Here is a 27280-nt window from a genome sequence, read left to right on the forward strand (position 1 = left end):
TAATTTCTCTCGCTAGGATTGACCAGGCTCTCCTTTGTGTTCTATTATAAGCCTTATATTCTTCAGTGAGAGCAGCAGAATGTTTTACTGCACTTACTAATGTACACTTGACCTCTCCCCCACCCTAGTCTCTACTACCTACCTACATCTATCACCCCCCACCACCAAAACAACAACAAAAACCCCAAAACAGAACCATGAGCTGCTTGAGTGCAAGGATCTTGTCTTACTTACCTCTGTATTCCAGCACCTATCACACACAGTAAATGCTCAGTAAATATTTGTTAAATGAATAGACAAATATATTATTATTATCATAGTGAAATTAATAATGTCAATAAATTAGATACTAATAATATGCTAGATGATACTAAATAAGAGTTAGATGTGATCTAGGAGCATCAGTAACTCTGATGTCATAGCCATTTACCTGCAACTTCTGAGATTACAAAGCAAGATAGAATATGTGCTCTAAGTCAAGGGAAATCCCCTAGGAGTCAATCCTAGTCCTGCCATGCAGCTCAACACACAATAGAAGGGTGTGTTTTTTCAAAGTTCACTTCTAGTTATCTTGGTTGGTGAAATACTGAAGGAGTCGTAACATTAAGGGGAGAAAAACACACACACACAAAAACAGAGTGATATGGGGCAAATCTGAAAACCATTTGTTTGTTGTTTCTGTTTTAGCAAATCTAGTGCTCTGCTGTGGAGTCACTGCATATTTTGCTACTTAAAATATAAAAAATGTCTCCATAATTTCCTTTAGTTTTCCTTATCTTAAAGTCACAAAATTCATTACTTTTAGCTAAGACTTTTGCTTATTTAAAACGACCAGAAAATCAGTAAGTCAAATTCAGCATTTTATCATGACAAAATAAGACTATCTAAAAAATGTAGAGATGGTTCTACACTAATCAATCTAAAATGTAATCACCAGATAATCAGACTGAAGAAAACCACGAATCACACAATCATTTCAATAAATATATTCTAATACATTACATTCAAACTATTTTTTGTGATGCTAACACATAGAAGCCCATGTGTATAAAGAATGTTCCTTGCCCTGGCCGGTTTGGCTCAGTGGTTGGAGCGTTGGCCCAAGGCCCCAGGTGTTTAATTCCTGGACAAGGTCAAGGGCATGTAACTCGGTTGCAGGTTCAATTTCCAGCCCTCTCCACCTTCCTCCCTCCCTTCCATTCTCTCTAAAAAATCAACCAAAAAAAATATCCTTTGTTGAGGATTAAGAAAAAAAGAATGTTCCTTAACTCGATATCAAAAATCTCTGACCAATATGCTTAACTGGAAAACATTAGAAGAAAGCCTATAAAATCAGGAGCAACACAAGGATGTCTACAATTCACTACTTTCCAACCTTTGTTTTGGAGGTCTTAGGCAGTAGAAAAGGATCAGTAAAAAGATAGGTAATGATTTGTGTTTTATTTTCTAATGTTAAAAACATGATAAAAAATGGGCAAAGGATTTGAATACATATTTCTCCAAAGAAGATACACAAGTGACCAAAAAGCACATGAAAAGATGTTCAACATCACTCATCATTAGGGAAAAGAAAGTCATAACTACAATATGACTTTATGCCATTAGGGTGTCTACTATTAAACAAACAAACAAAAAAGAAAACATCAGAAAATAACAAGTGGTAGCCAGGATGTGGAGAATTGGAGCCTGTGTGCACTGTTGATGAGAATGTAAATCAGTGCAGCCACTACGGAAAACAGTATGGAATTTCCTCAAAAAATTAAAAAACATAGTTACCACATGATCTAGCCATCCCACTATACATCCAAAATAATGGAATGTAGAGTCTCATGGTGTACATATTTGTAAACCCATGTTTACAATAGCCAAAAAGTGGAAGCAACCAAAGTATCCATTGCCATTTGAACAGATAAACAAATATACATACAATAGACTATTATTCAGCCTTAAAAAGGAGACTCTGACATATGTTACAACATGAATGAATCCTGAGAATATTATGCTAAGTGAAATAAGCCAGTCATAAAAAAGAGAAATACTGTATGATTCTACATACAGCGGCTACTCCTTACCCACGGTTTCCCTTTCCACGGTTTTGGTTACCCGTGGTCAACCAAGGTCTGAAAACATAAAGGTAAAATTCCAGAAATAAACCATTCATAAGTTTTAAACTGCATGCCATTCTGAGTAATGTGATGAAACCTCATGCCACCCAGTTCCACCACCCCCAGGACGTGAATCGTTCCTTCATCCGGCATGTTCACCTGTTACAGTATCACAGTGCTTGTGTTCAAGTAACCCTTATTTTACCTAATAATGGCCCCAAAGCCATTCACAAAACTTTTATTACAGCACACTGTTATAACTGTTCTATTTTATTATTAGTTATTATTGCTAATCTCTTACTGTGCCTAATTTATAAATTAAATTGTATCATGGATATATATGTAAAAGAAAAAACACAGTATATATAAGGTTCAGGCACCCACTGTGGGTCTTGAAACGTATCTCCCGCAGATAAGGGGGCACCTAAAGTATATGAGGTACCGAAAGAAGTCAAATGCATAGAAACAGAAAGCAGAATGGTGGTTGCCAAGGGAAGAAATGGGGAGTTGTTTAATGGGTATCGTTGCTAAAACTTCCCAGTCTAAGAGACCAAAGAAAGAGGCTGGGAAGTCCATCATTACATCAAGAGTTTATTAAGGGAACTCCCCTATGAGGCACGTCGTGAGTAACAAGACTATGTGGCTATCTTCCATGCTGCATGGCAGCCACTAAACAATCATACAGAACTGGGAAGGATGGAGAAGGGGGAAATGCTTGCCCTGGGAAGGGCTAGGGCCTGTGCCGGAAACCAGCACACCTGGGGCACAAGGGAAGGGACACTCAGATAGTCTCTGAGGGGATTTTAAAGAAGCCATCTCTGTTCTGGCCTGGATCTAGCTGGTAGGTCCTGCAGAAGTCACCTCATGGAATAGTCTCTCCTCCACAGGTATAGTTTCAGTTTTACAAGAAAAAAAAGTTGTGGAGATCCATTGCCCAACATGAATATACTGAACTCTACTTAAAAATGTCCAATATTGCCCTGACCAGTGTGGCTCAGTTGGCTGGAGTGTTATCTTCTACACGTAAAGGAGGTGGGTTCCATCCCCAATCAGGGCAAAGACAGGCAACCGGATGTTTCTTTCTCTCCCCCTCACCCCAACTTTCCTCTCTCTAAAATCAATACAAAAGATATCCTGAAGTGAGAATTTAAAAAAAAAAGAAGGCTAACACCTATTCATCTATTATGTAAACTATCATGTCCTACATATGCAGAGTGTGAATAAATGCTTGTGAATGAAGTGATAAGAAGCTTTAATGGTTAAGATAGCAATTTTAGTTTGTAAATTTTACTATAATTAAAAAATAAAATACAAATTATTATATTTGTCTATCTACTTGCTCGAAAAATCTAAGGCTCTCAAGTGAAAAACTAGTAGAACTAATATGAGTATAAAGTCAGAATTAGAAACATGAAAATCACTTTGTTATACCAACAAAACCAATTAAAAGCAATTAAACCAATTAAAATGGGAAATGAATCCCACTTATAATCGAATATGCAAAAATTAATTTAAGTGTGCACAGCTAGAAGATGAAAACTGTACAACTGTACAGAAGACCATAAAAGAAATTCTGAAAAGTTAGAACTAAATTATGTTGCTGGATGGGAAGACTCCATATTATCAGGTCCCTTCATACTGATCCACAATTTAATATAATTCCAATGGGATCAGATCTTGAGAAACTAACTTTAACTACCAAAACAACATTTAGAGGGGAAAAAAGAATCAATGTGACTTGAATTACCAGATATATGAATAAGCTTAAAACGACATTAATAGCAAAGACATGCAATTACCACTAGGTCTACATAAACATCTCAACAAAAATATTAAAGGATCTAGAAATAGATCAGCATAAAGAAAGGAATTTATGTATGGGAGTTGGCACTCCATATCTGCAGGGCAAGAATAATCTATTTATTAAGTAGTATAGGGGCACAGAGTTATCTGGGGAAAACAGACTAATAGCATTTCACATTATTTTGGTTTTACAATGCACCAGGCACTATGCTAAGATCTTTAAATGTATTACTTCACTGAACACTAAAAACATTTTTTAAAACAAATAAGGAGCCCAAGGCATAAATAGGTGATTAGCTTGCCCAGTAACCTGTCCAATCAAGTGTGACTTGCTTCAGTAACTGCTGAAGCCTAAAATTTGCCTCCATCACATTAGATTCCATAGTCCAAGTTCCCTGATCACTGTAGCATCCTGTCACCCTTAATACATCTTCATCTAAACCACACACAAAAACAAATTCTAGATTGACAAAAAATCAAAATATATATGTGTGTTTTAGCTAAAGTATGCATATTATTAAAGTTTAGATTAGGAAAGACTTCCTTAAGCTAACAACAAATCCAGAAAAGATATGACTACTTAAAATATAAAATTTCCATATAATGAAAGACAGCAAGAGGTAAGACACGGCAAGCTGGAGACTAAGACTGCAATATATACAACAAAGGATTAATTTCCTTAATATATAAAAAGCTCCTTCAAATTGATAAAAATAAAAACTAATGACACAATTTACAATAAGGCAAAGCAAGCAAGTCACAAAAGAAGATAAATGAACAATCTATCCAGCCATGCCAGTATCGGGGAAATACATATTTAAAACAAGTGTATGCAATTTTTAACCATTAGATTGGTATAAATTAAATGAATATTGGTGAAATGTGAGTAATGGACATTCTTATTTTAGTTTAGAATAATTGGTTCAGTATTTTGAGAAGGCAATTGTGCAGTATCTACCAGTGGTTAAAATGTGCAAGGACAGTAACACAGCAATTCTGTTTCTAGACTGTCAAAGTATTTACAGGAATGCACAAAATAAATGTACAAGAATTTCATTAAAGCACTGTTTGAAAGAGTGAAAGAGTCTAAGTGATTAAAAGATCCATCAGTAAGGGAACAGATCAATATTTTACAATTACTATTGTATTGACTACTATGCAGCCATTTAAAAAATGAGGTGGAATGAGAATGCTCTGTATGTACTAACATGGAAAAAGTCCCCTATTTTTCCAAAATAAAAAAAAAGCTGTGTGGTGCTAGTTTGCAAGAAACAGAGCTGAATACAAGGTCAATGCCAGGGGTGGGGAGTGGGGGGGGGGCGGAGATTTTTCCATCTAACAAAAAAGTCAGAAAATCGAATTTTAAAAAACAGGCACAATTGCATCAAAAATTTTAGAATACTTATAAAAAATTTAAATTTAAAGAAAACTGTGTAAAACCTTGACAAAGAAAATTATAAAATGCTGAGAAAAATTAGAGAAGGCTATATTCAAATAAGTATTTTATTTATGGAAAGATACACTATGTTCATATAATTAAAAACTCAGTATTGTAAAGATGTCAATACAATAAAAATCATAATATCAAAACTGATGAAAAGTAATTTTAAAATGCATGTAGAAATGCAAAGAGCTGAGAATAAACAAGGCAGGAGGACACACTCTAGTAGTTTAGGATCTATATATAAAGTCATAGTCATCAAGACAGCGCTAAACTGTTACAAGGTTAGATAGCCTAGAGACGGGTGGAACAGAATAGACAGTTTCAGGGGAGGGAGGCTGGGTTTTTCAGTAAATAATTCTAGGTTATTTGGTTTGGAAAAAACAAACGAGCACACCCCAACTCATACACAAAATCAATGCCCAGTATGTCGTAGGTCTGTGTGAAGAGCACTGATGAAGAGCACCAATGCCTTTCAAAGGTAACTTGAGAGAGTATTTTCATGACTGAGCTGGGGAAAGATTAAAGAAGGCTCAGAATGCCCTGCCCATGAAGTCAAGACCAATCATAGTAAAACTGAGAATTTCTCTTCATGGAAAGACATCATTAAGAGAGTGAAAAGACACCCCAAAGAGTGGGAGAAAATACTTTCAACACAATTAACCAAAGGGCTCATGCCCAGCATAGAAAAAGAACTTCTGCCCGGCCGGGCATGGCTCAGCAGTTGAGGATCCAGGAGATCGCAGTTCGATTCCCAGTCAGGGCGCATGTCGGGGGCGTGCAGGAGGCAGCAGATCAATGACTCATCATTGTCGTTTCTCTCTCTCTCTCTCCCTTCCTCTCTCTGAAATCAATAAAGATATATTTTTTTAAAAAAGGAAAAGAACTTCTCTTTTTTTTTCTGTTAATCCTCACTGGAGGGTATTTTTTCCATTGATTTTTAGAGAGTGGAAATAAGGGAGAGAAGGGGAAGAAAGCAGGGAGGGAGGGGGAGAGAGAGGAGAGAGATCAATCCATGTGAGAGAGACACATCGACTGGGTTGCCCCCCACATGCTCCCCGAAGGGGGCCAGGGATCAAACCCACCACCCTTCAGTGTGCAGGCCAACACTCAAACCGTTCAGCCACACGGGCCAGGGCAGAACTTCTCTTCGAAATAAAAAACAGACAATTTATTCAAATCAGACAAGTGACTTGAACAGGCACTTCACAAAAGAGGATATCCAACTGCCAATCAACATGTGAAAATGGGCTTGGTTGGGGAAACACCATTAAAACCAGAATGGCTCGAATTAGAAAGGCCGAGCACACCGAAGGCTGGCAAAGGTGCGGAGCAACTGGAACTGTGACGTACTGCTGGTGGGCGTATAAACTGATGCATCGCTTTGGAAAACTGTTTCATGTCATCTGTTGACAGTGAACACAGGCATACTCTATGACCAGCTATCCCACACCCAGGAGAAACATGCTCCTGTGGGTCCCAAAAGACACATACACGTACAAGAATGTTTATAGCAACAAATTCGTAACAGCTCCAAAGTGGGGACAACACCAGCGTCCATCATCATCAGACAAAGAAACTGATACATTCATACAATGGAATACTATAGGGAAATGAAAATAAACGAACTGCAGGTACATGCCACAACACGTCTGGTTCTCACAAGTGGAATTTCGAGGAAAAGCAGCCAGACACAAAGAAACAGTTTAGATTAAGGTCAAAAGCAGGTGAAACTGATCTGTGGTGTCAGAAGTAAGGATCTTGGCTTCTTTTACAGAAAAGGGAAATTGTGGTGAATGAAGGGGAGCAAAATGGGGGCTTCTGGGGTGCAGGTAATGTACTATGTTTTGACTTGCATCGTGCTTACGTGAGTATATGTTCCCTTTATTATAATTCATATCTACACACTTCTAATATGCACAATTTTCCAAATATATGTTTTACTTAAAATAAAAATGGGTTTAAAAGAGCCAACTGTGATGCCGTTGAACTTTACATATGATCTCATTTTATCTTGATGATAATTATTTACAGTTATCATTGTCCTCATGCTTATGAATGAGGGAACTGACTCAGGTCACAGCCGGTACATGACAGAGCCAGGCTTCAAACTCAAGCCTGCTTAATGCTCAAACCCATGACACCTCTGCAGTCAAGTTCATTCCAAACTGAAGGATGCCCTCAATATGTCCCTGCCTGAATTTTCCTTTCCCTCTAAGAGTTTTCTACCCTTCTCATCTTAATGTTCTCACTCCTTCATCCAGTACCTCCCTTTAGCTGCAGGGGGGAAGTTTAGATGCTGAAACTTTGTGTTTAATTATTTCTCAGACATACAGCAATTCCTTCTTTCTGAAGAAGAGGGAAAAATTTACAATTTCCCAAGGGCTTCCCAGGGCAGAGGGATCTGAAGGAGCGAGTTGCCCTTTTCTTTGCTGAGCTAGCTGATGGCTGAGTACCCTAAAGGGAGAGGAAGGAACTACAAGGCATACCCCGTTTCATTGCACTTAGCTTTATTGCGCTTCAGATGCTGCGTTTTTTACAAATTGAAGGCAAAACCCTCCACCAGCAAAAAGACGGACTGACTTTATCCTGGTGGTCTGGAACCAAACCTGCAGCATCTGCGAGGCATGCGTCTAAATGGGGCTGCCAGTGATAAGCTGTGGTGGTTGGGGGCCAGCAGGGAGGATGCTGAAGATGGAAAGGCACACATGCTTGGTGGGGGATCCAGAGAAATAACGCCTGGGTGTTTCTTTGTATTAGCTGGCAGCAGAGGAAGATTTGGGGGAGAGAACAAAAATGGGGTCACCTGAGAGAAGCTTTAAGAAAAAAGAAAAATATTGAAAGATGGTATTTGTAAAGATGTAGCACAGGATGTGACCTATCAGACTTCATTCTTATCTCCTCCAAAAAGGCCTCTAGTGGATTTGAGTGTTTTTTTATTTTCTCTAATACACAATAAAACTACTGAGTTATACAGCCATTAAAATAAAAGAATCTGTTCATGGGCCTCCTAAAATCAAATGCCTGCACACCACACATTTTAGCACACCAACTGGCTCAACAAATGTTCACTGAGGCCTGCCTAAATTTTGCAAGAGTCTGCAAACCAGAAACTTTTTCATTTGCTTTAAATTGCTTAAGTGAGCCTTGATAGAATTGAAAATACCATCAAAACTCCACTTTCTTATTTGTATGAGCCAGAGTGAAATGACCTACTCAGTCTCTGAGGATGTGTCCAATGAGCTGGTACAGACTCAGACGCTCTCTTCTATTATTCAAATCAACTCACTCACCTCCCATATTTTCAATAACTAGGATAATTCTTAAATACTCCCATCTCTGTGTGTTTTCCTTTCACGATCTTTAAATGCCAGTGTATTGATATAAAAAAGTCCATCACTCTCCCACCCCTCCCAACTTTGGGCTGTAGTCTTCTCTCAAATTGTAATTTCAACTCTTTTATTACTTATGTATATCTTTCAGTAAGTAGTAACCTCACTGGCCCTCATCTGTAAAATGGATAAAATGAACTAAGTGATTTCTAAGATGTTTGCAGCTCTATAATTTTTTAAATTATGAAATCTGTAATTTTACAATATTAATCTCTTGCTTTCACTCCCTTGAGCCAAAGACCTTTACTAATATTTTCCTGAATACAACACCTAATTCCTGAGTCGCTGGTCTACATTTTGGGATTCCCTCTGCTTAATCTTAAGCTTTAGCTTCCATCTGTGTTGGGGAAGTCAATCTCCTCCCCGCAAGTAGAAGTCCAACCCAACCCATTCACTTCACCTCTAATTTCCCAGTACACCCTCTTTCTTCTTTTTTTAAAAAAAATATATTTTATTTACTTCAGAGAGAGGACGGGAGAGGGAGAGAGATAGGAACATCAATGATGAGAGAGAGTCATTGATCGGCTGTCTCTTGCACACACCCCCACTAGGGATCGAGCCTGAAACCCGGGCATGTGCCCTGACCTGGAATCGAACTGAGATCTCCTGGATCCTAGGTCAATGCTCAACTGCTGAGCCACGACTGGCTGGGCCCCTCTTTCTTTTTTAAAAATCCTCATCCAAGGACATGCTTAGAGAGAGGGAGAAGGAGAGAAAGAGAGAGAGAGAGTAACATCAATCAGTTGCCTTCTATAGGACCGGGGATTGAACCCACAACCCAGATATGTGCCTTGAGCTGGCAACCTCTCGTTGTACAGGACAACTCCCAACCAACCGAGCTACTCCGGCCAGGCCCAGTACACCCTCTTTCTACAGCCACAAAATGCAAGGGTCACTGGGTCTTTAGTCTGTCCAGCTTCTAGTTTATGGGCTATCATCATCACTCCATGCAAGCGATGGTAACATATTACAAAGGCCTATAAAATGTACAGTGCACAAACCCCTTACCTAGACCGAGAAAGAAGAGTCTTAGCATAATCTGTCTAGACGCATGACATTAAAGGAAAATCTATTCATGGCTAATGCAGCCTGTTAGCTATGAATGGAGAAATGTTTAAAAGTACAGTAGGCCACTAAAATATTCCAAAATATTTATAGCTTTCTCTGGCTGATGAGGCAAGGATGTCTGACTCACCAGGAAGGGTGGCCAACAATAGTCCTATCACTTTATAACCAAGAGAACCCAAATTAGAAACAAACTAGAAAGTAGGCAGATCTCTACTAGGTTGAGGGATGAGTTATTTCTCTATCTGATCCAAAAATACTCTGAATACAGATGTTCCTGAGCTACTCCAAAGTTCTGGGTTGTGTGAGTAAGCCCCGACAGATGCCACATGCATCGACAGCTTGCTCACTCCAATCTCCGATGACAATGATGTGCCCTGGTAGGTCCCCTTTCCCATGGGGCTCACTCTCGGAAGGGTGGTCTCTATGCCATGCCCTGGCTCCAGGCCAGCCCTGAAGTACAGCCGGTGGAGAGAAGAGCTTTCCCAGATGCACACTGGGAGAGAAATCAAATATGCACAGTTCATTTTGTTTCAGAAAACGTGAGTGCTTTTCTTTGTACGTTTTTCTCTCTCATTTCATGGGCAATTAAGTCACCAACAGTTCTCCAAAGGGTTCCATTTTAATCTCACAAACATTAACTTCATTAGGGGGAGGAGGGTCTGAAATATATGCAAAATTAACTGTAGTGTCCTCTCCCATAGCTTTCTATCATCATTCAGTTTTTAAAGGTGTCGAAGAATATTAAGAATCACTAACCAGAGCTGGCTTTCGTGAGTCACGAGAGTCTTAGAAATGCCTTTTACTTTTAAGAAAAATAAATCACAAGACACAAATTCATTAACTGTATTTATTTTAAAAAAATAATATGCCTGGGAATATATTTACTTAAAGAAGTACAGAAGATATATAAATATTTCACTAAATATAAATATAAAATATTTATATATTTCACTAAAAATCATAAAGGAAAATTTGAATAGTTTTATAAGCTATGTTCTTAAGTGGAAATACTAAGCATTTTAAATATCTCAATTTTCATACCCACCCTCACATTAATTTAAAAATGAATGCAATTCCAATAAAAATCCCAAAGGGATCCTTTGGAAACTTAACCAAGTAAACTAATATTTTCTGCAAGAATACATAAGAGGAAAGCCAAGGACATTTTTTCAAAAAGTATAAGCGACAACTTGAACAGATTCTGAGATGCAGTATCTGAGATGCTGCAATAATTAAGAGGCTGGTACAAAATTTCAAACACATCAAAGAGAACAGAAAGCCCAAAACAATCCCAAAGAGGTAATTAGCCACAGAGAGGTAATTATTCCAGAATCCTACTGTAAAATTAACAACTTAGAAAAAAAGTTGTCTTAGATCTCTACTCCAGGCTATGCACCAAAATTAATTTTTGATATGAAATGCAAGGAAGGAGAGAAGAGATAGAAAAAAATCACTTAAGAAATGTAAAGATACAGATCATCTTTGAATACAGGGAGTCTTCCTAAGCGAAAAGAAAGGCTATCCAATAAAATGAGGAGAGGTATGCTACATAAATGTTTAAAACTTATGTGCCCCAGAAATTACATGTAAAATTAAAAGGAAATGATAAAGAGGAACAAGTATTTTCAGTGTTCTAAAATATTAATTTTTATCTAAAAATATTCAGTATGAAAACACAACTGTGGCTAGTTATTAATATGCATCAAAACCTTAAAAAGCCATATATCCTTATATTTAGCAACTCCACAATGAGGAATTTATCCTAACATAATTAAAGACAAAAACATTAACAAAAATATTTATAGCATTATTATTTCCATTATTATATTACTTACATTAACTGGAAAACAATTCTATAAATATAATCATTGTTAAAATTTAGCAAAAGTCATCCAAAAATAGTCAAGTTTTCAAGTGAAAAAAAGTCCGCAGAATGTGGTCAAACAAAATTTTAAGTCTCAAATTCACATTGGTCTATCATAATGCAAAATGTTGGCAATGGTTTCTCTATGGAACAGGGTAACAGAAGGTTTCTTTTGCTTTCCAATATTTCAGGATATTTCCAAAGTATTATTTTATTTTGCAATACACAGAGACATTTAAAACTTATGGAAGAGGAAGATGCAAGATGATGGAAGACTTTCTGAGATCAGAAAACAAAGCCTCTACATTAAGGAGAAGCCGTATCCATTAAGCAAGGCTCTGAATGATGGCCATTGTATTTTCTATGAACCGAGTGGAGTAGAAAACTTAACGCTTCCACAGGATGATAGGAAAACAAGAGTTTTTCTTCACGCCCTGTGCGGTCAAGGTTAATAAGGTGTGTTCCTTCTCCACGCAGGTTGAGGGGCCTGAGAACTCTCTAGTACCTGGGGTCTGTCAGCAGTACCTGTGCTGAGTACCTTCTCTTTGACTTTCCAGATCCACTCTCCCAGCTTCTGCCCCCTATTCTGGCCTACATTTTCCAACCTGAAAAGATGGCATAAAGTGGCTTCCAGTCCTCTGACTTCTCTTTGGATCTGGCCAATGGAGCGATTGGTGGGAGACCACAGAGCAGAAGAGGGTCAGGGTATTTAGACGCCCGCTCCCTCCCCGTGAGGTCACTGCAGTCCTCCACTGAAGGCCCTTGCTCCTGCTGGGCTCCTGTTAGGCAATGCTTTCCATACTACTCAGCCTCCCTCTGAAGTTCTGGGTTTTCCAATAGCTTCTCCGACCCTTGCCCCTTCAGGTCTAGGGCTGCAAAAACTTCTCACAATTACCTGTCCCAGACTACTGCTTTACCTCTCACTGCTTTTCCTAAACCCTGTCCACGCCTCAGTAAACAGTCTCTAATAAACTCTCAATCAAGTCACCAATTTGAGTGCGACCTGATTCCTAACAGGACCCTGCCTGATAAAGTAATACACGCAGTGAAAAGAAAGTAAGGCTAAATGCTTTTATACTTCACAAGAGAAAAAGGGGGACCTAAGGTGGTTAAAAAATTTTTTCATTCAAGTTTGAGATAAAAAGTTTAACCCTATGTTAACTCTATGATTCAATGATTATTTGATACCTAGAGCATCCCTATGCTTTCTGGTTTTTTGTTTTTAAAGACTTTGAGCAAGTTACTAACCCTTACATAACCTCAGCACATACAGGCCAGTGTATCAGAAAAGGGACAGAATACTGGTTACCTACTTCCCATGAGACAAATTGCTTTTGCCACAAATTTAAAGGTAGACCCCCCCCCCAAGGTTCCCCTTGTATTGTATCACAGAACACCTTCTTACTTCGTCATGACTGGATTTTTCTTAGCCCCAAGCTCCACACACTAATCGAGTTCACTGCATCGAGCTATTTCTGGTCTGCTCTAGAGGAAAGCGGCAAGGACTCACAGGAGTTGATGAACCGTTTAAGGATGTGAGGAGCCCCCTAAAAAATGTCTTCTGAAACAGCAAGACCACCCCACGGGCTCGTTTCAACAGCAAGCTCCCGCAGAGGGGAAAAAGGCAGTTCTGAGGACAACATGGGGTCTGTCACTCAGGTGGTCTCTAGCCCAATTCCAAGGAAAGGGGGAAAATTCTCTTTTCACTCAAAATTGCAGTGAGGAATTCCAAACACAAGGCAGAATTACACTGATAAGAATGTAGGCAAGCACAGCACAAGAGATGGGAGAAAGTGATTCCCATTTAAGCAGAGGAATTGGGGCACAACAGTGAGTTAGCACTGGGGCCCTCCCTGAGTCGTGGAGGTCAACTCCAGCACCCGGGGAAGTCCCTCGAGTGACAGCTCTGGAGGTTCTCGTGCTTCTCGCAACTGGCACATCACCAAGGCACCAAGAGCTCATAGATTGGCAGCAGAACTGCCCTTGATGGTGGGCAAAATGGCATCAAATGGCATCAGAGGCTCTAGTGGGAGCCAAAGGCTTCAGCTGCCAACGTAGTCACAGTGTCAGCAACTAGAGGTGATGCTGGTGGCTTTGGAAATGGCAAGAGAGAGCATCCTTGGCAGTGGGCACCAGCAACAGTGGCTAGCTACCCTCATATGGCTAAAAGGATTCAAGAAGCAGTAGCTTAAGGGGACAGCTTCTCTGATATCAGCTCTCCTTTACTTTTTATTCTTGAACAAAAGTGAGTTTACAGTACTAGGTGTTATCTCAAGCCCTCAGAAAAAAAGATCATTGAAAGATAAACTCTGAATAGAGGGAAATCCAAGCGGTGGCAAGTCCGAAGTGACCAAGGGCAGCGTAAGGACAGTGTGAGATCACGATGAAAAACATCGTCTCCTTTCCATCTCTGCCAAGAGCTAGGCTTAGATGTCAACAGGTCACAATTGCTATCACGCAACTGAAATATGAATGCTGGAGTCTCCATCTCCTGTTTCACTAATTTAATGAGTAATACACCCTAGGAAAAATGAAAACGCTGAAGGTATAAAAACATAAGACTTCAAATACCTTGCAATATTTTGGACCCTACTTTTCTGTCTCTGTGATTCCTACAGAGTGGCAACAGGGAAATCAATGAAAATACCACAGAATGTATTGTCATAAACCAAATGTTTATGTCTCAACAACAGAGACAGTAACAAGGCAAATAACTTCCTCGAGCTTAGCAATAAGTTACAAGGCACCATGCCAATACTGAGTAACGGTAAAAACAGGTTTCCTGCAGGCATGGGGTAGCTTACTCCTCTTTGATACCCACCCCCCGAGTGTACCCACAGAGTAACGGGCACCTACAAGGCTCTCTAGAACCTGAGCACCAGACCTAGGAGCGCAGTAATCAAGCCATAGTACTGACACTCGTGGGAACCGGCCAGGGACCTAGATGCCTTCTCTTAACAGCCACCTTCTCTCTGTCGCACGCTGTCATTGTGCCATCAGGGCCCACCTGAAAGAACTATCCTCACTGGTCCCTCCCTCCTCTTTTTCCCCATCTCACCTGCAACCTTAGAGATCTCTGAAAGCACATTTAATTATATTTATAAAAAAAAGACTGGGAAAGCCACGGATGGGTAAATTATGGTGCTCCTCTGAGCTTCAGAAATGAAATAAGATGTAAGCGAAGGCTAAGGTATCTCTACAGAAGTATAAACACCTGCAAAATACCGCTGGCATTCACCTCCTTCTCTACTCTGCAAGTGCTGGTTACAAGGAGGATGCCATGAGACACGGGTAGGGAGTCTAGGTTCACTGATATAAACCAGGAGTAAGAACCCACAGGATTCTGGTTTTTCATTCAAAGCAAACTTCGACACTTTTTAAAATTGTTCAAACTGTGTCAGATGGTGAGAAAAATGGTTTGGTATGTGGTTCAAGACTGCAATTAAAAGCATTCCAACTTTGGAAAATCAAATGTAGGCAAGAAGACCGGAACAGCTATATGGGTAGATTCTTTCTGTAAGTAAAACACTGCAGGGGAAAAATGCTGTGAAGTAGTTGACGTGCTGGGTGGTGAGAAGTCTGCAATTGTGCAATCAGGTTGTGGAGTGACGTTCGTCTGTGTTCTCAGTCACTGACGCAACTTTACGACACTGCAGAAAAGCCCATACATTACTAAATCACTTAAACTTTGATCCACTTAGGTCTGTCAATGAACAGAACTGAAAGAAGTACTTTTCTATAACCAGGTAGACGGACCTTAACATGAACACACCTAAGACAACCAGCAGAATAAAGCCTGCATAGGTGATCTTCAAAAACCAGATGACAGAGGTTTCAGTAGAGACGCATACAGACACACATGTATACGATACGACACGCTATCCTTTCCTTCTTCATTTCTTTTTAAAATTTCATGTGAACCTTTCACTTACAGAGTAAAAATATCTAGATTCCCACTCCATTTAAATATATTCAAGCAAAGCCCCTGGGAAGGTTTCCAGAGAGTTAGGTTCCTTTAAAAATGGCCATGCATTAAAGAAAGCTTTCGTCTAACAAAAGTGAAAGGGTAACTGATATGGTATCTGTACATTCACTCTGCACAAGGTTCCTGCAGCTCAAAAGCATTAGTCACAGACAAACAGCAAATCAGATTACAGCTCTGGAGAACCATACTCTGCCTCTTCCAGCAGCCCTGCCAGCTCACGCATTACAGAGGGCCAACCACCTGCTTCCTGAGGAATTTGTAATCTACCTTCTCCATTAGTTCCCCAAAGGGTCTCCTACTTTACCGACGTGCCCCCCCTTCATTCATTCCACTGCATTCACCTTTCATCTCCAAGAGATTCATTAACGATAAGCGTTCAAGGGTGCACTTTAAAGGCACAACCAAAAAGAAAAGCCTTCAGCATTATATTTTATAACGAAACAAAAACTCAAATTCTGCGAGTCTCCTGAGTTGGAACTAAAAGCCATTGCAGCAGGAGACCCATTCCTGGGTACCTGGCCTGTTTTCACATTACCTGCTTCAGTGTACTTCAATCCCACTTTTTCTTCTGTGTCCTTTGTCTTTGGGGGTGGCCAGACAGCTTGGAGTCTGCCAGGAGTTCTATCGTCCTGCTCAGTGGGGCTGTGCTCAGGCTGTTTAAAAAGTGGGCAAAGAAAAGAATAAGTTAAATGAAATATGGCCAAAGCCAATTATTCCCCCAAAACAAACATGCTGACTCTAACATTAAGAAAATTAATATTAATGGCCAGTTGCACATTGCGCTCCATGATCCTTTCCCAGAAAGGTAAAGTGATCAGTGGGAGCGAAAGTCAAAAAACAACTCAAGGCTATTGAGATGTAATTAATATACAGCATGGTAACTGTTGTCAATAATGTTGTATTTTAAATTTGAAAGTTATTAAGAAAGTAAATTTTAAATGTTCTCATCGCAAGAAAAGAAATGTGTAACTCTGTATGGGGATAGAGAGGGTAAAGAGTCTTACTGTGCTAATTGCTTCGTCATATATACAAATGTCAAAGGAATCATGCTGTACACCTGAAACTAATATAATGTTGTATGTTGATTATACTTCAATAAAAAAATTTAAAAAAACACCTCAAGGCCAAGTATTACACAACCCTTGATAGATGATTTTTATCATGTAACTATCTTTAAAAAAAATCACAAATATACTTTGAACTGAAGATATAGATACAAATGTACTACAATCAAGTACTTTTATAGGAATGTTTACAAGTGTATCCCAAACAACTCCACAGTTATTTATAATGCCTACTCTTTCATTTCCCATGAACATTAGCTGTAGGCGTAGATACACTTCTCAAGCACCCCACATTGCTATTTCAATTCTCTTTTCTTTCCTATTAAAAAAATGATAGTGAAATGGCCTTCGTATTCAGGCTGTTTTTAACCTGTTGATTTTTACGACTATGCGAGTGTTATATTGTGTTTAGTTTTTAACTACAACTCAAGATAATTCTTCCGAAGACTTTTCAATTTTTAACATTTTAACTGATCAAGTATTTAAGAGGAAACTGTCATATTCTGAGTTGATACAAACCAAGAAATTCTCTTTGCTGTCCTTATGTACCTCTAAGATCTACTGGACAGGTAGTCTTTATAAATTATCAAATTAATTTTCTTTGAATAACAGCTTTTATTAATTAGATAGTTACCGTACACTAACTTCACTTAATCTTCACAGCCACCATAAAAGGTGAGGGTTATTCCTTTTTTTTTCTTTTCTCCTCATGAGGAGACTGAGGCTCAGAGATGATCAAGGTCACCCAGACAGTAAATGGCATTGTTAGAAATAAAATCCAGGCCTCATTTTAAATCCAGTGCTCAATCAGGATGCCTTGTAACCAACACAGAACATTTCAATTACATCACAAACAAGTATTCCGCCGACCGGCAGACATATAAAGGAAAAACACTCTTCACCGAGGTATATAATTTAGCGGTGAGGAAATCTGGGCGGTGTTTCCATATTGCAGTGCACCCTCATGCTGCTTAGTTTTATAAGAACATTTACCATTAACGCTTGAACTGGGAGTGACAGGTTCTCTTTCCTACCGGCTGTATTTACAGATACCTCTCTTCTGACAATCCATAAAAATACAAGGAAGGAGGAAAACACTTCTGTCCAACTCCCCACGCCTTACAAGGACAATTTCAATATGATCATCTCTCACCTAAAAGACAGTCACTAACGACAGGTGACGGGCATTCCCTTGGACAGGAAACCTCAAGAGAAATACAGCAGCATCACATTTTATGATTAAAAATGGGAAACCCAATTCTACATACGCTTCTGGAATCAGAGGGGCCCTCGGCTGGCCTTGCCTTGGACCGTTCAAACACGGCTCTTAGGGACTCCTTCTCATGTCTCATCTTGCGCTTGAGAGCCTCCAGCTCAGAGGTGTCAGCGGTGGTCCCCTTTTTGGGGGGACGGATGAACAAGGCTTTAAAGGCCTCCAAGGCGGTTTCTGGTGGCTTTGGCTTGACCTCTCCCCCCTGGGTCTGGGCTTCTCCGGGGCCGCCCTGGCTCTCCTGGGCCCCGCTGCAGCCCATCTCTCCTCCCCGGGGCGGCTCAGGGTCTTCTGCCCTCGGTTCGGCTCTGGGCATGTCAATGCTGAGGAGCTGGGAGAGCTGCTCCAGGAGAGTGGGAGTGGCCTTCAGGTCACTTGTCTTGTCCCCAGTCTTCCCCGTCTGCGGCCCCGTCTGCGGCCCAGCCTGTGCTAGGGACTTCTGGACGGGCTGGGTCAACTTGAGCAAAGCCAGGTCCCCATCCTTCGGCTTGATTTCGGTGATGGTCTCCCCACCCTCGGCCGGGGCTCCCTTCTTCAGCACGCGAAGCCCACTAAAAAAAGCTGGGAGCTGGAACTTCTCTCCAGGGGCGTCTTTTTTAGAAGAGGTGTTCTCGGCGACGGCAACACTCAAGCTCTGGTCTGTCCCCACGGCTGGGGCCTGGGCACCTCCTTCTCCTCCGGCGTGTCCTTGGCCGGGGCTGTGCTCCGCGTGCAGACCACCGTCGCCAGGCCCGGGTTGGCCACCTGTCTCAGGCGGAGCCCCGGGCGGGCCTCGGGCGCCCAGCCGGTCAGCATCCCTCTCTCCGGTGGCAACAAGCTCCCTACAGTCTCCTGGCTTTTCCAGGGGCTCCTCCGATGGCTCAGATAAAGCAACACTCGGGGGCTTCGGGCCATTGGTGGTGCTTCCCTCTTCTGGCTCCTGGCCACCGTCGTCAGAGTCGGAATCACTGCTGATGGTCACCAGGGTCCCGCGAACCAGAATGGCATCGTCTCTGCTCACGCTCAGGGCGGCGAGGGGAACAGGCTCCTGGGCAGGGAGACAAACCCCTGCCCCTGCTTTCCTCTCACTGCCCTCCGGCTCCGTCTGGGTGTCCACCCGTGCGGCCTCCCCATCATTCCCGGGGCCCGGTGGAACCCGAGCCTCCGCCTCCTGCTCATCCGAGCCCTCGCCGGGGTCACCCGCCTGCGGCGTGCGACCCGCCACCAAGCTGTGGAACGCCCGCAGCACCACGTCTTCCTCGTCGGGCTTCACGGGTTCCAACTTATTCGCAAACCCAAACAGGGATTTCATGGAGAACTTGCTCAGGATGGACTGAGCCATCTCAGGGCCAGCTTCAGGCTTGTCTGGTCCCGAGACATCACTGCCATTCACGGGGTTACCAAGGTCCTCCATGTCCCGCAGCGGTGCCCTCGACGGCCGTCCTGCCCTGGGTTACCTTCCCCTGCTCTCAGTTTATCCACTCCATCAGCTCTTAACTTACAGGGCAGCGCGCAACAGGACCCGGCAGCCGGACTCCGGGCGGCGCGGCGCAGCGCAGCGCAGCGAGCGCGCTCCGGTGCCTTTTCGGGCCAATCCCTGCGCTCTCCTTCCGGCCTGTGCGCCGGGGCGCCCGGGGCGGCCGTGCAAGTCCGCGGAGCCGTCTGCCGGGAGCAGCGGGGGCTGCGCACCTTACTACACACGGGCGGGCGGCAGGCTGCTCCTCGGGGACTTCCGTATTTATCCCCGCGCACAAAAGGCTTTTTGTCGCGAGCAGAGTCAGCCTGCCCCGGCCATCCCGGCCCCGGACTTCACCGCAGCTCCGCCCCAGTGCCTGTCTTTCTCCGGGTGGCTTTCAACTTCCTCATTGGCGAGCCAGGGAGGCTCCAGAAAGTGCTGAGCCGGCACGCTGAGCCTGACAGCCCTCCACCACCCCCGAGCAGCCCGAGAAATCCAGAAGTAAATCAGCAGAAGATGACTCAAGACTTCTTACGGGCCCTCCTTTGCCACCGAAATTATGGTCAGAAGCTGTGCCGTCCAGGCCAAAAAAAAAAAAACAAACCCACAAACTAGCAGGGCACGCACACATCAACGGCCACTCTCAAGGCCCGAAGCAAAGAAACAAGTAAAGAAGAAATAGATCATCTCAAAAGGCCTGGAACTCAAAAGCAGTTCATTTACTGCCCTTGAAGATTTTTTTATTTTTTTTTTGAAAGTGCTTTCTTCCGCTTCCCTGCAGGTTTCATCTGGAATGCAGATTTTAGCTGCCCGGGCCAGAGTAGGAAAACCAACGCGACTGGTTTCAGGTTACTGCTGCTCTAGCTCAGCCCTGGTGTCTCAGTGTTCCACAAACAGGTACTTAGGCAAGCACGCCCACCACGCCCAGTGTCCACCAGCCCTAGGAGGGTGGCAGAGTAAACAGCCCTAGCCCCGCAGGAATGATTACCCTCGCACTCCCTGACAACCTCAGGCTTCTTCAGCAGCGCTGGCTTCCTGGCTTTCTTAGGAATCCTGGTGGCTAAAGGGCACCTCTCTCTGCTTCAGTGATCCCACCAACGAAATGAAACCCGGTGTGGTACAAGGTAACACACAACCTGCCTTGTTAGGGAAAGCAATTCACCAAAGGTCCCCAAGGAGCCACGTTCCCCTAAGGGACAAAACATCTGAAAGGTCTCTATCAGCCAGGTCTCTATCACAGACCCAATTTGCCTAAGACAAAAACCGGACAGACAAAACCACCACCCGCCATCAGCTCAATGTAGTTCGCAACACAGATTATAGGCTGGGGACCTTGGCAACTGAGGTCGTGGAAAAATTGCAGCCCTGTTTCCCAGCTGCCTAGTTGCCTCTTGGGACAGCTTCCTGTCGTACCTGAAGGTCTCCGTGTTTCTCTTTCAAATCCTGTCCAGTCAGCAGGCATTTAGTAAGCACCTGGGATAGAGAAGGCACTGTGCTGGATCAGGAGAGTAGAGCCAGCTTAATAGTTATCATGGCTCAATAGTAATCACCGGCTCACTTTGGGCAACACTGTAAGAAGATTGAGCCCAAGTGTTAAATGTAAATAGCAATTTATTCTGCAAATCAGAAGTTGTTGCCACAAGCCAAATGGCAGTCTTGCCTTCTCTGCAAGCAGGGAATGGCTGAGGGTCCCACACTGATAACTTGTATCATGTTCCCCAGTAAATATTCATACTGAGGAATGCTGATTGCAATAACACATTTCTCTAGCAGAGTGTTCAAAGGGGACCCTCCCACAAAAAGGGCACATAGTATATTCCATCAATCCCTACGGGAGAGTTAAAACAGTACTTTCTAATCCCTGACTTGACCGTGTGTCTAAATGGATACTTTCCTGTTTGCCACTGATCCTAGTATATTTTGGGATTATTAACTAGGGCACAGACAATCAAAAAGGGCCACTACACACACGCAAATATTCATTGGTGCCATTTAAGGCTCAGAACCAGCTTCCTGTCTAGAGAAAATGTGCATTGATAAAATCAGACTTCCGCTGCTTCAAGGCTGAGGAGAAAAGGAATCATCACACCAGCCAGTAAGATCAGTCCTCCGATATACCTGTGAGGGGAGGCGACACGGCACATGCTGCATGTTTTCTTTCTTTCACTGAGAAGGCTCCCCTTTCTCAGACATAACTACTTACTGATTTCCAGAATACGTTGCAAGAACCCTCAGCAGATTTGGACAAAATGGGACATACACTGGAGAGGCTTGTTGGCCCTTCTACGCTACAGCATGGAGCAGAATTATAAAGTTTCAGAATCCTCTCAGTGCCCAGGATGCCAATTCATCATGGAAAGGGGGGCGAGTCTTGGGTCCCAGGAGATGATTGGATTCCAGCCCCTCTAGGTGGGTTAGGTATTATTAGGTTCATTTTAAAAGTGAAGCGACCATGGCCAAGAGAACATAACTGCCCCAGGTTGCACAGCTAATGAGTGGAGAATAGTAATAATATCTAACATTTATTAGGTGTTTACTATGTGCCAAGCACTGTTCTACATTAGCTGACTGATACGTGTAACTAGGAGGTCGGTATTATTCTCTTGTTCCTATTTGGAAGCACAGCAGGACAAGGCAGCTTTCCCATGCCCACAGCATTGGTGAGTGGCAAAATGAGAACTTGAATCCAGGCTATCGGGCTCCAGAATCCACACTCTTAATCGCCCTTCTAAAACCTTGACTTCCACCTCCTGCCAAAAGAGGATGCCCCACGCACCAGAATCACGAAGTGTGAAGGCGTGTCAATCCACGTGGTTGGTGGTCTCAGTAGAATGTATTATGTACTTTACCCTCTAAGATGACACAGAAGACTGACTTTGCAAAAAACTTAATGAGAATGACCATGCTTTTCCCTTGTTGTAATTTAGGAAAAAGGCCTAGAGGGGCTGCTTAGAAAAATCAGGGGAAAATTCTTAGCTGGTTTTTCTGCTGGTCACAATCAAGACACAGAATCCTCTGACCTCAAATACATCCAGAGGCTTTCCAGCTTGCTCCTGCAATTCCCCTTCATTCAGGAAGCACGAATCCTATCACAGAGGCATTTTCACCCAACAGGCATTATTAAGTACCTACTGTGTACAAAGCTCCTGGGATACAGATGAAGAAACTCCAGCCCTCCAGCTTCATGAAATGTGTAGCTTAATAGGGGAAATCAGCCAAGAAAGAGGTGATTCTGTTCATAGACTGTAACCAAGTACTCTATACCCCAGACCCAGTCTGAACAGCATTAGGTGGACGTAAGACAATTTTGAATGGAAGCAAGCAGTGAACACCTAAATAGGATGATCGAGAAAGAGCCACACAGTAGTTCAAGTAGAAATCTGAATATTGACTCTCTTTCAGGCCACTGGTTCTCACGACCATGAAAAATATTACTACTTCTGGTCATTTAGGAAATTGAAAAATGTTTCACACTATAATGTTCAAATAAGCAACCTACACATTTAATCTTAGTTGGTTTGAAAAAATGATTCCATTTAATGCTGTAACATTTGCAGGGGAGTGGGGTGGGGAATAATCACTTCTCTTGGATGTTATTTATCCCAGCGTCTTATTCTGTTATAAATACTTAAGCACCTACTACCCAAAACCGGGGACAGCCAAGACTAAGACTGTCACCTTTACAACTTCACCTGATTGTCTTTTGTTCTAACCTCAAGACACTTAAGCTCTTTAATAGCTACACTTGAGCAGAAAGCCAAGTAAAAATGATCTACCTTAGACCACTAAGTTAAAACAGACACGATAAATAATTAGGTAGCATTTGACCCACATGATGTTCTTTGTAACTATTTGTTAAAAAACAATCAGTACCCAGCTACTTGAAAATGGAGCATAGTATGTATTTGTGTGCATAATTTACTACCTGTGAATTTTCCATGTTCCTCTCATCTCACTATCCTCTCAGACTGAGGCTGCAGCCAATTGTATCTCGTGGCAATAAGAACATTAGTCCAACAAAGAGGTGCCTGGCAAGATAAGCCTTAAAAAGGTGATTGCAACAAAAAAAGGCACATCACCTCATGGGAGCAGCATTAAAAACTTAAAAAAATAAATCAGTTTGCAGAAGTTGGACGCTGCCTGAAAGGAAAACTTCCTAGAGCCACTTCCCCTCACCCTGTGTGGCCTCCACCACCCCTACCCTTCAGCTTAGATAATTCCTTCCCACATTTTAATAAAACCCTGAAAAGCAAGGAAAAAGTAAAGCAAATGAGATTACATTTCACAGGGTTAGGCTACTTAATTCTCCTGTTTCTCTTTATCCAATTTATTTCAAGTTCTGGGCTTGAACTGAATGACTAATTGCTTCCAGCTTCCTGAAGTGGTTCAGCTAGGTTCTTGTGACCGTTGCTTGAGGTAGCAAGTAGAAAGTGGAGTTAAAATTAGTAAGGGTAAGAGTGTAGAAACTATTACTGTGAAAGGAAAAAGTTCAGAGCATTAGACTGGGGAAAAGTAAGTAAACTATGAATAAAGGTATGAGTGGGAGTGATGGGTGGAGGTGGGATTTGGGGGTTCAGGAAGTATGTTTTAACTTCCCAAATGAAGGTGAGATCTCAGAAAATTATGACATCACGAGTACTCCAAAAGGCATTTGTTAATGAGGGAGAAGCCATATGGAAGGAGTGTAGGTTATAAAAGAATTTGGGTACAATCATATTGTTGGGAGGCTGAATGGGACTTCAGAAGTATTAGACATCAATGAGCTCAACCTTCTTATTGTAAAGAGGAAGGCATCAGGAGTCAAGAGAGGCTAACTCACTGGTACCAGTCCACACTGCTCAGGCATAGCAGCAAGATGGAAACAGGTGTCCGAACCCCTGTCCACCCCTCATCGCACCCCCTACTACTGCCCTGGCACGTGACCTTACCTTCCTCCTGATCAGCAGCCTCCTAATGCTCATTCTCCACATCTTCAGAATGGGACTATGGGGCCAAATGAAAGACACCACCAGAGACCTCCTTAGGCCTCCCCTTGTGTTTTAGTTTTGCAGCACTGGCCCTGCCTTCCCCGTGGGGCTTCCCCCTGCCAACTAACACTACACTTAACACAGCCCCTCTGCGTCAGCCTATCAGAAGCTGGCAACTGTTTTTACTAATTGGTTAAAAAAGAAAACAAGCTGCACTTGCCTCCTGCAAGGACAGGTCGCAGTGATTAAGGCCTTTTTCTATTGAGCAGCAGCAAGGACTGCGTGGAAATGTGTTGAATGTAGGTAACAAACTAGAAGACTCTCGAAGGGAAGAGAAGAGGCTGTGGTGAAGCTGGAAGAAAGAAGAGAGCGGTAGGTATGTGATCTTTCAGGGATCAAGGAATGAGGGCAGTTGTAGTTAAGAACCTGTCCCTGGGTCGTGTGCTTACATCCTACTCTGACCTTTCAGGAAGCTTGACGTTAGGGGTAAGGTATACAAGCGCCCTATGCCTCAGCCTCCTCAGCTGGGAACTGGGAATAAAAGTACTTACTTTATGGGTTGTTAAGAGCATTAAATAAACTCTTATCTGTTTGACACTCTCATTGATGCCTGGCACATAGTAAGCCCTGTATGGGTATGATATGTTTTCATAGGAAAGAAACAACTTTCTTAGGGACAGCCACCAGCATCCAACAGAACTATTTTTTAACTCTGTCAATATGAAACAGATTATTACTAATGAACTGACAGCCAGGGCAGGAAGGTGCCCCTCCGGTACATATGCACTTGGGCAGAAGGGCCCTTTGGTCTGAACAGGATTGTTCGTTATAGAAAGGCCTACTAAATATGCCTCCCCACGCCACATCTGTGCCACGAGTGAATGGAGTTCCAAAGAAAATTCTTTCAAGGGATCCCTTGGGGTGTTTCAGGGCAAATGCTCTCTGGATTGGTTTTTTCCATCACCTGAAGAGAGTAATTAGCTTGAAGTTTTCCCAGGTTGCCACTGCAGAAGGTGACAGAGTTCACCCTGTTCTTTATTGCTTTTCCTGGGCTCCAAGATGATTTTTAAACCAACTCAATCATTTCAGGAAAAAAGAAAAAGATCCATGAATTTGGATTCTCTCAAGAAAATCCTTTTCTGATGAGTCTATTGATAGATGGTGATGAAGATTCTGCAAATGCAGTCCCTTAGCACTGTTATGCCGATGACAAAAATAATGTAAGAGGGAAAAGGAAAGGCTGGGACTTACTTGTGAAACTGAAAGGGAGAGAGAGAAAAAAGAAGCATTCTTTAAGATACAGAATTTCCTGGGAAGTTTTTGAAGGATTTTGGGCTTTTCCAAAATGAATAATATTGATGTCCCTCATGGGCAATCACAACAGAAGCCATGACGAGCATGCAGGAAGCATTTCATTGTGGCTGAGGTTGATCATGATAAAAGCTTTAGATGAAGATCTGGAATCTAATAAGCCATACATACCTATTGCAGCCCATATGCTCCTGCTTCCCAAGTCATAAAACTAGACAGCCATTGACTGTGCTAATACTGAGTATCTTTTTCTTTCCCTTCCTTAATTTTTTAAAGTAAAAGTTGTTTTGAGAATATTAGTTCAAACACTAAAGATCCAGGTGGTATCATTTTAAATTGTTTTTTAAATTTAAAGGTGGGAATGTTAGGGAAAGCGAGGATTTACCTAAAACAAAATGAAGGTAGATTAGAAAAACATGCATAATAGGAAAAAAGGGAGAGAGCTAGCGTTTTTTTAGAGTGTCATTCTTGTCCCAAGTAGGTACCATCCTAGATTCTTTGGGCAAGTTTTCTGGGACCTTAATCCCTCCATAAAGCTAGGAGAAAGGTATCACTGACCTCATTATATAGATTAGTGATGTCCAGTGCAAGTCTCTGCAGTAATGGAAATGTTCTATATCTGTGTCATCCAGGACAGCAGATATTGGCCACAGGTGGCCTCCGAGAACTTAAAATGTGGCTAGTGTGACTGACTGAGGAAATGAACTTTTGATTTTACTTAATTTTAATTAATAGCCATGTCTAGCTACTGATTACTGTTTGAATACTGCTGGCAATATTAATACTGAGGTTCAGAGAAATTAGGTCAGTTCCAAGATTAAACAACCAATGAGTGGCAAAGCCAAAATCTGAATTGGATCAACCTGATTCCAAATGTTCATTCTTTTCATTACAATAACTCAGAGAACTATGGTATTTCATGACAGTTCTCTTTCACACTGAGACATCAAAATGGGGCCGAGTGACTCACCAGGTCACCAGAACCAAATGGCTACTGAAGTTAGAAGGAATCTGCAGAAGACAGAAAGGACACAAAGATGATGAGCCCTGACTTGATCAGTGATGATTCCTTGAAGTTAACTCAAGATTTTGTCATTTTAAGAGAAAAAAAATGTGGAAACGAATGTAAATGCATTGAAATTACAAAGGAGAAGAAAGTAAGCGAGGCAGTGCCACAATTATGATCCTATTGTTGAACACAGTTGAAGAGAGGGCAGGAAAAAAGTAGAGGAGAGGCAAGAGCTGTGGCTTTGAAGTAGAGTGTATGCGCTCAGTAAGAGGGATTACTTCCCAGTCACACACTAACTGTTACTCAGGCAAGTTCCTGAACTTCTATGAGCCAGAGTCTACATGTATACAGCAGGGAAAATATTTAACTCACAGGGATTGCCCTAAGAATTAAATGTGCTAATAGTCTTAACGCAGTGCTTACTTGATTCACCACAGATAGTAGACAGAGGCATGGCCATCACTATCACAGAGCGTGTATAGTTGCAGGGATCAACCAGTGGGGGAGAGGAGTCACATTGCCATGGTTTTGAAATACACTCATTATTGCCTCCATTTTATACATCA

General features: G+C 42.1%; 1 protein-coding gene across 2 annotated transcripts in view; it reads right to left on the minus strand.

Moving 5' to 3' along the window:
* Positions 1-27280, minus strand: part of FMN1 (formin 1) — a 341600-nt gene that overhangs the window by 231062 nt on the left and 83258 nt on the right. The window contains exons 1-2 of one of the 2 annotated variants that reach the window (XM_087822447.1): positions 17991-19385; positions 16194-16311 (exon numbers count right to left, since the gene is read on the minus strand). In XM_087822447.1, the coding sequence (XP_087678573.1) occupies positions 16194-16311; positions 17991-19385 (1513 nt within the window). Of the gene's footprint in view, positions 1-16193; positions 16312-17990; positions 19386-27280 lie in introns of those variants that run through there. The other variant, XM_087822443.1, reaches the window with a different exon arrangement.

The sequence above is a fragment of the Miniopterus natalensis genome, chromosome 1 (genome assembly GCF_054644295.1).
Source record: "Miniopterus natalensis isolate mMinNat1 chromosome 1, mMinNat1.hap1, whole genome shotgun sequence".
In the NCBI taxonomy this organism is placed as follows: domain Eukaryota; kingdom Metazoa; phylum Chordata; class Mammalia; order Chiroptera; family Miniopteridae; genus Miniopterus; species Miniopterus natalensis.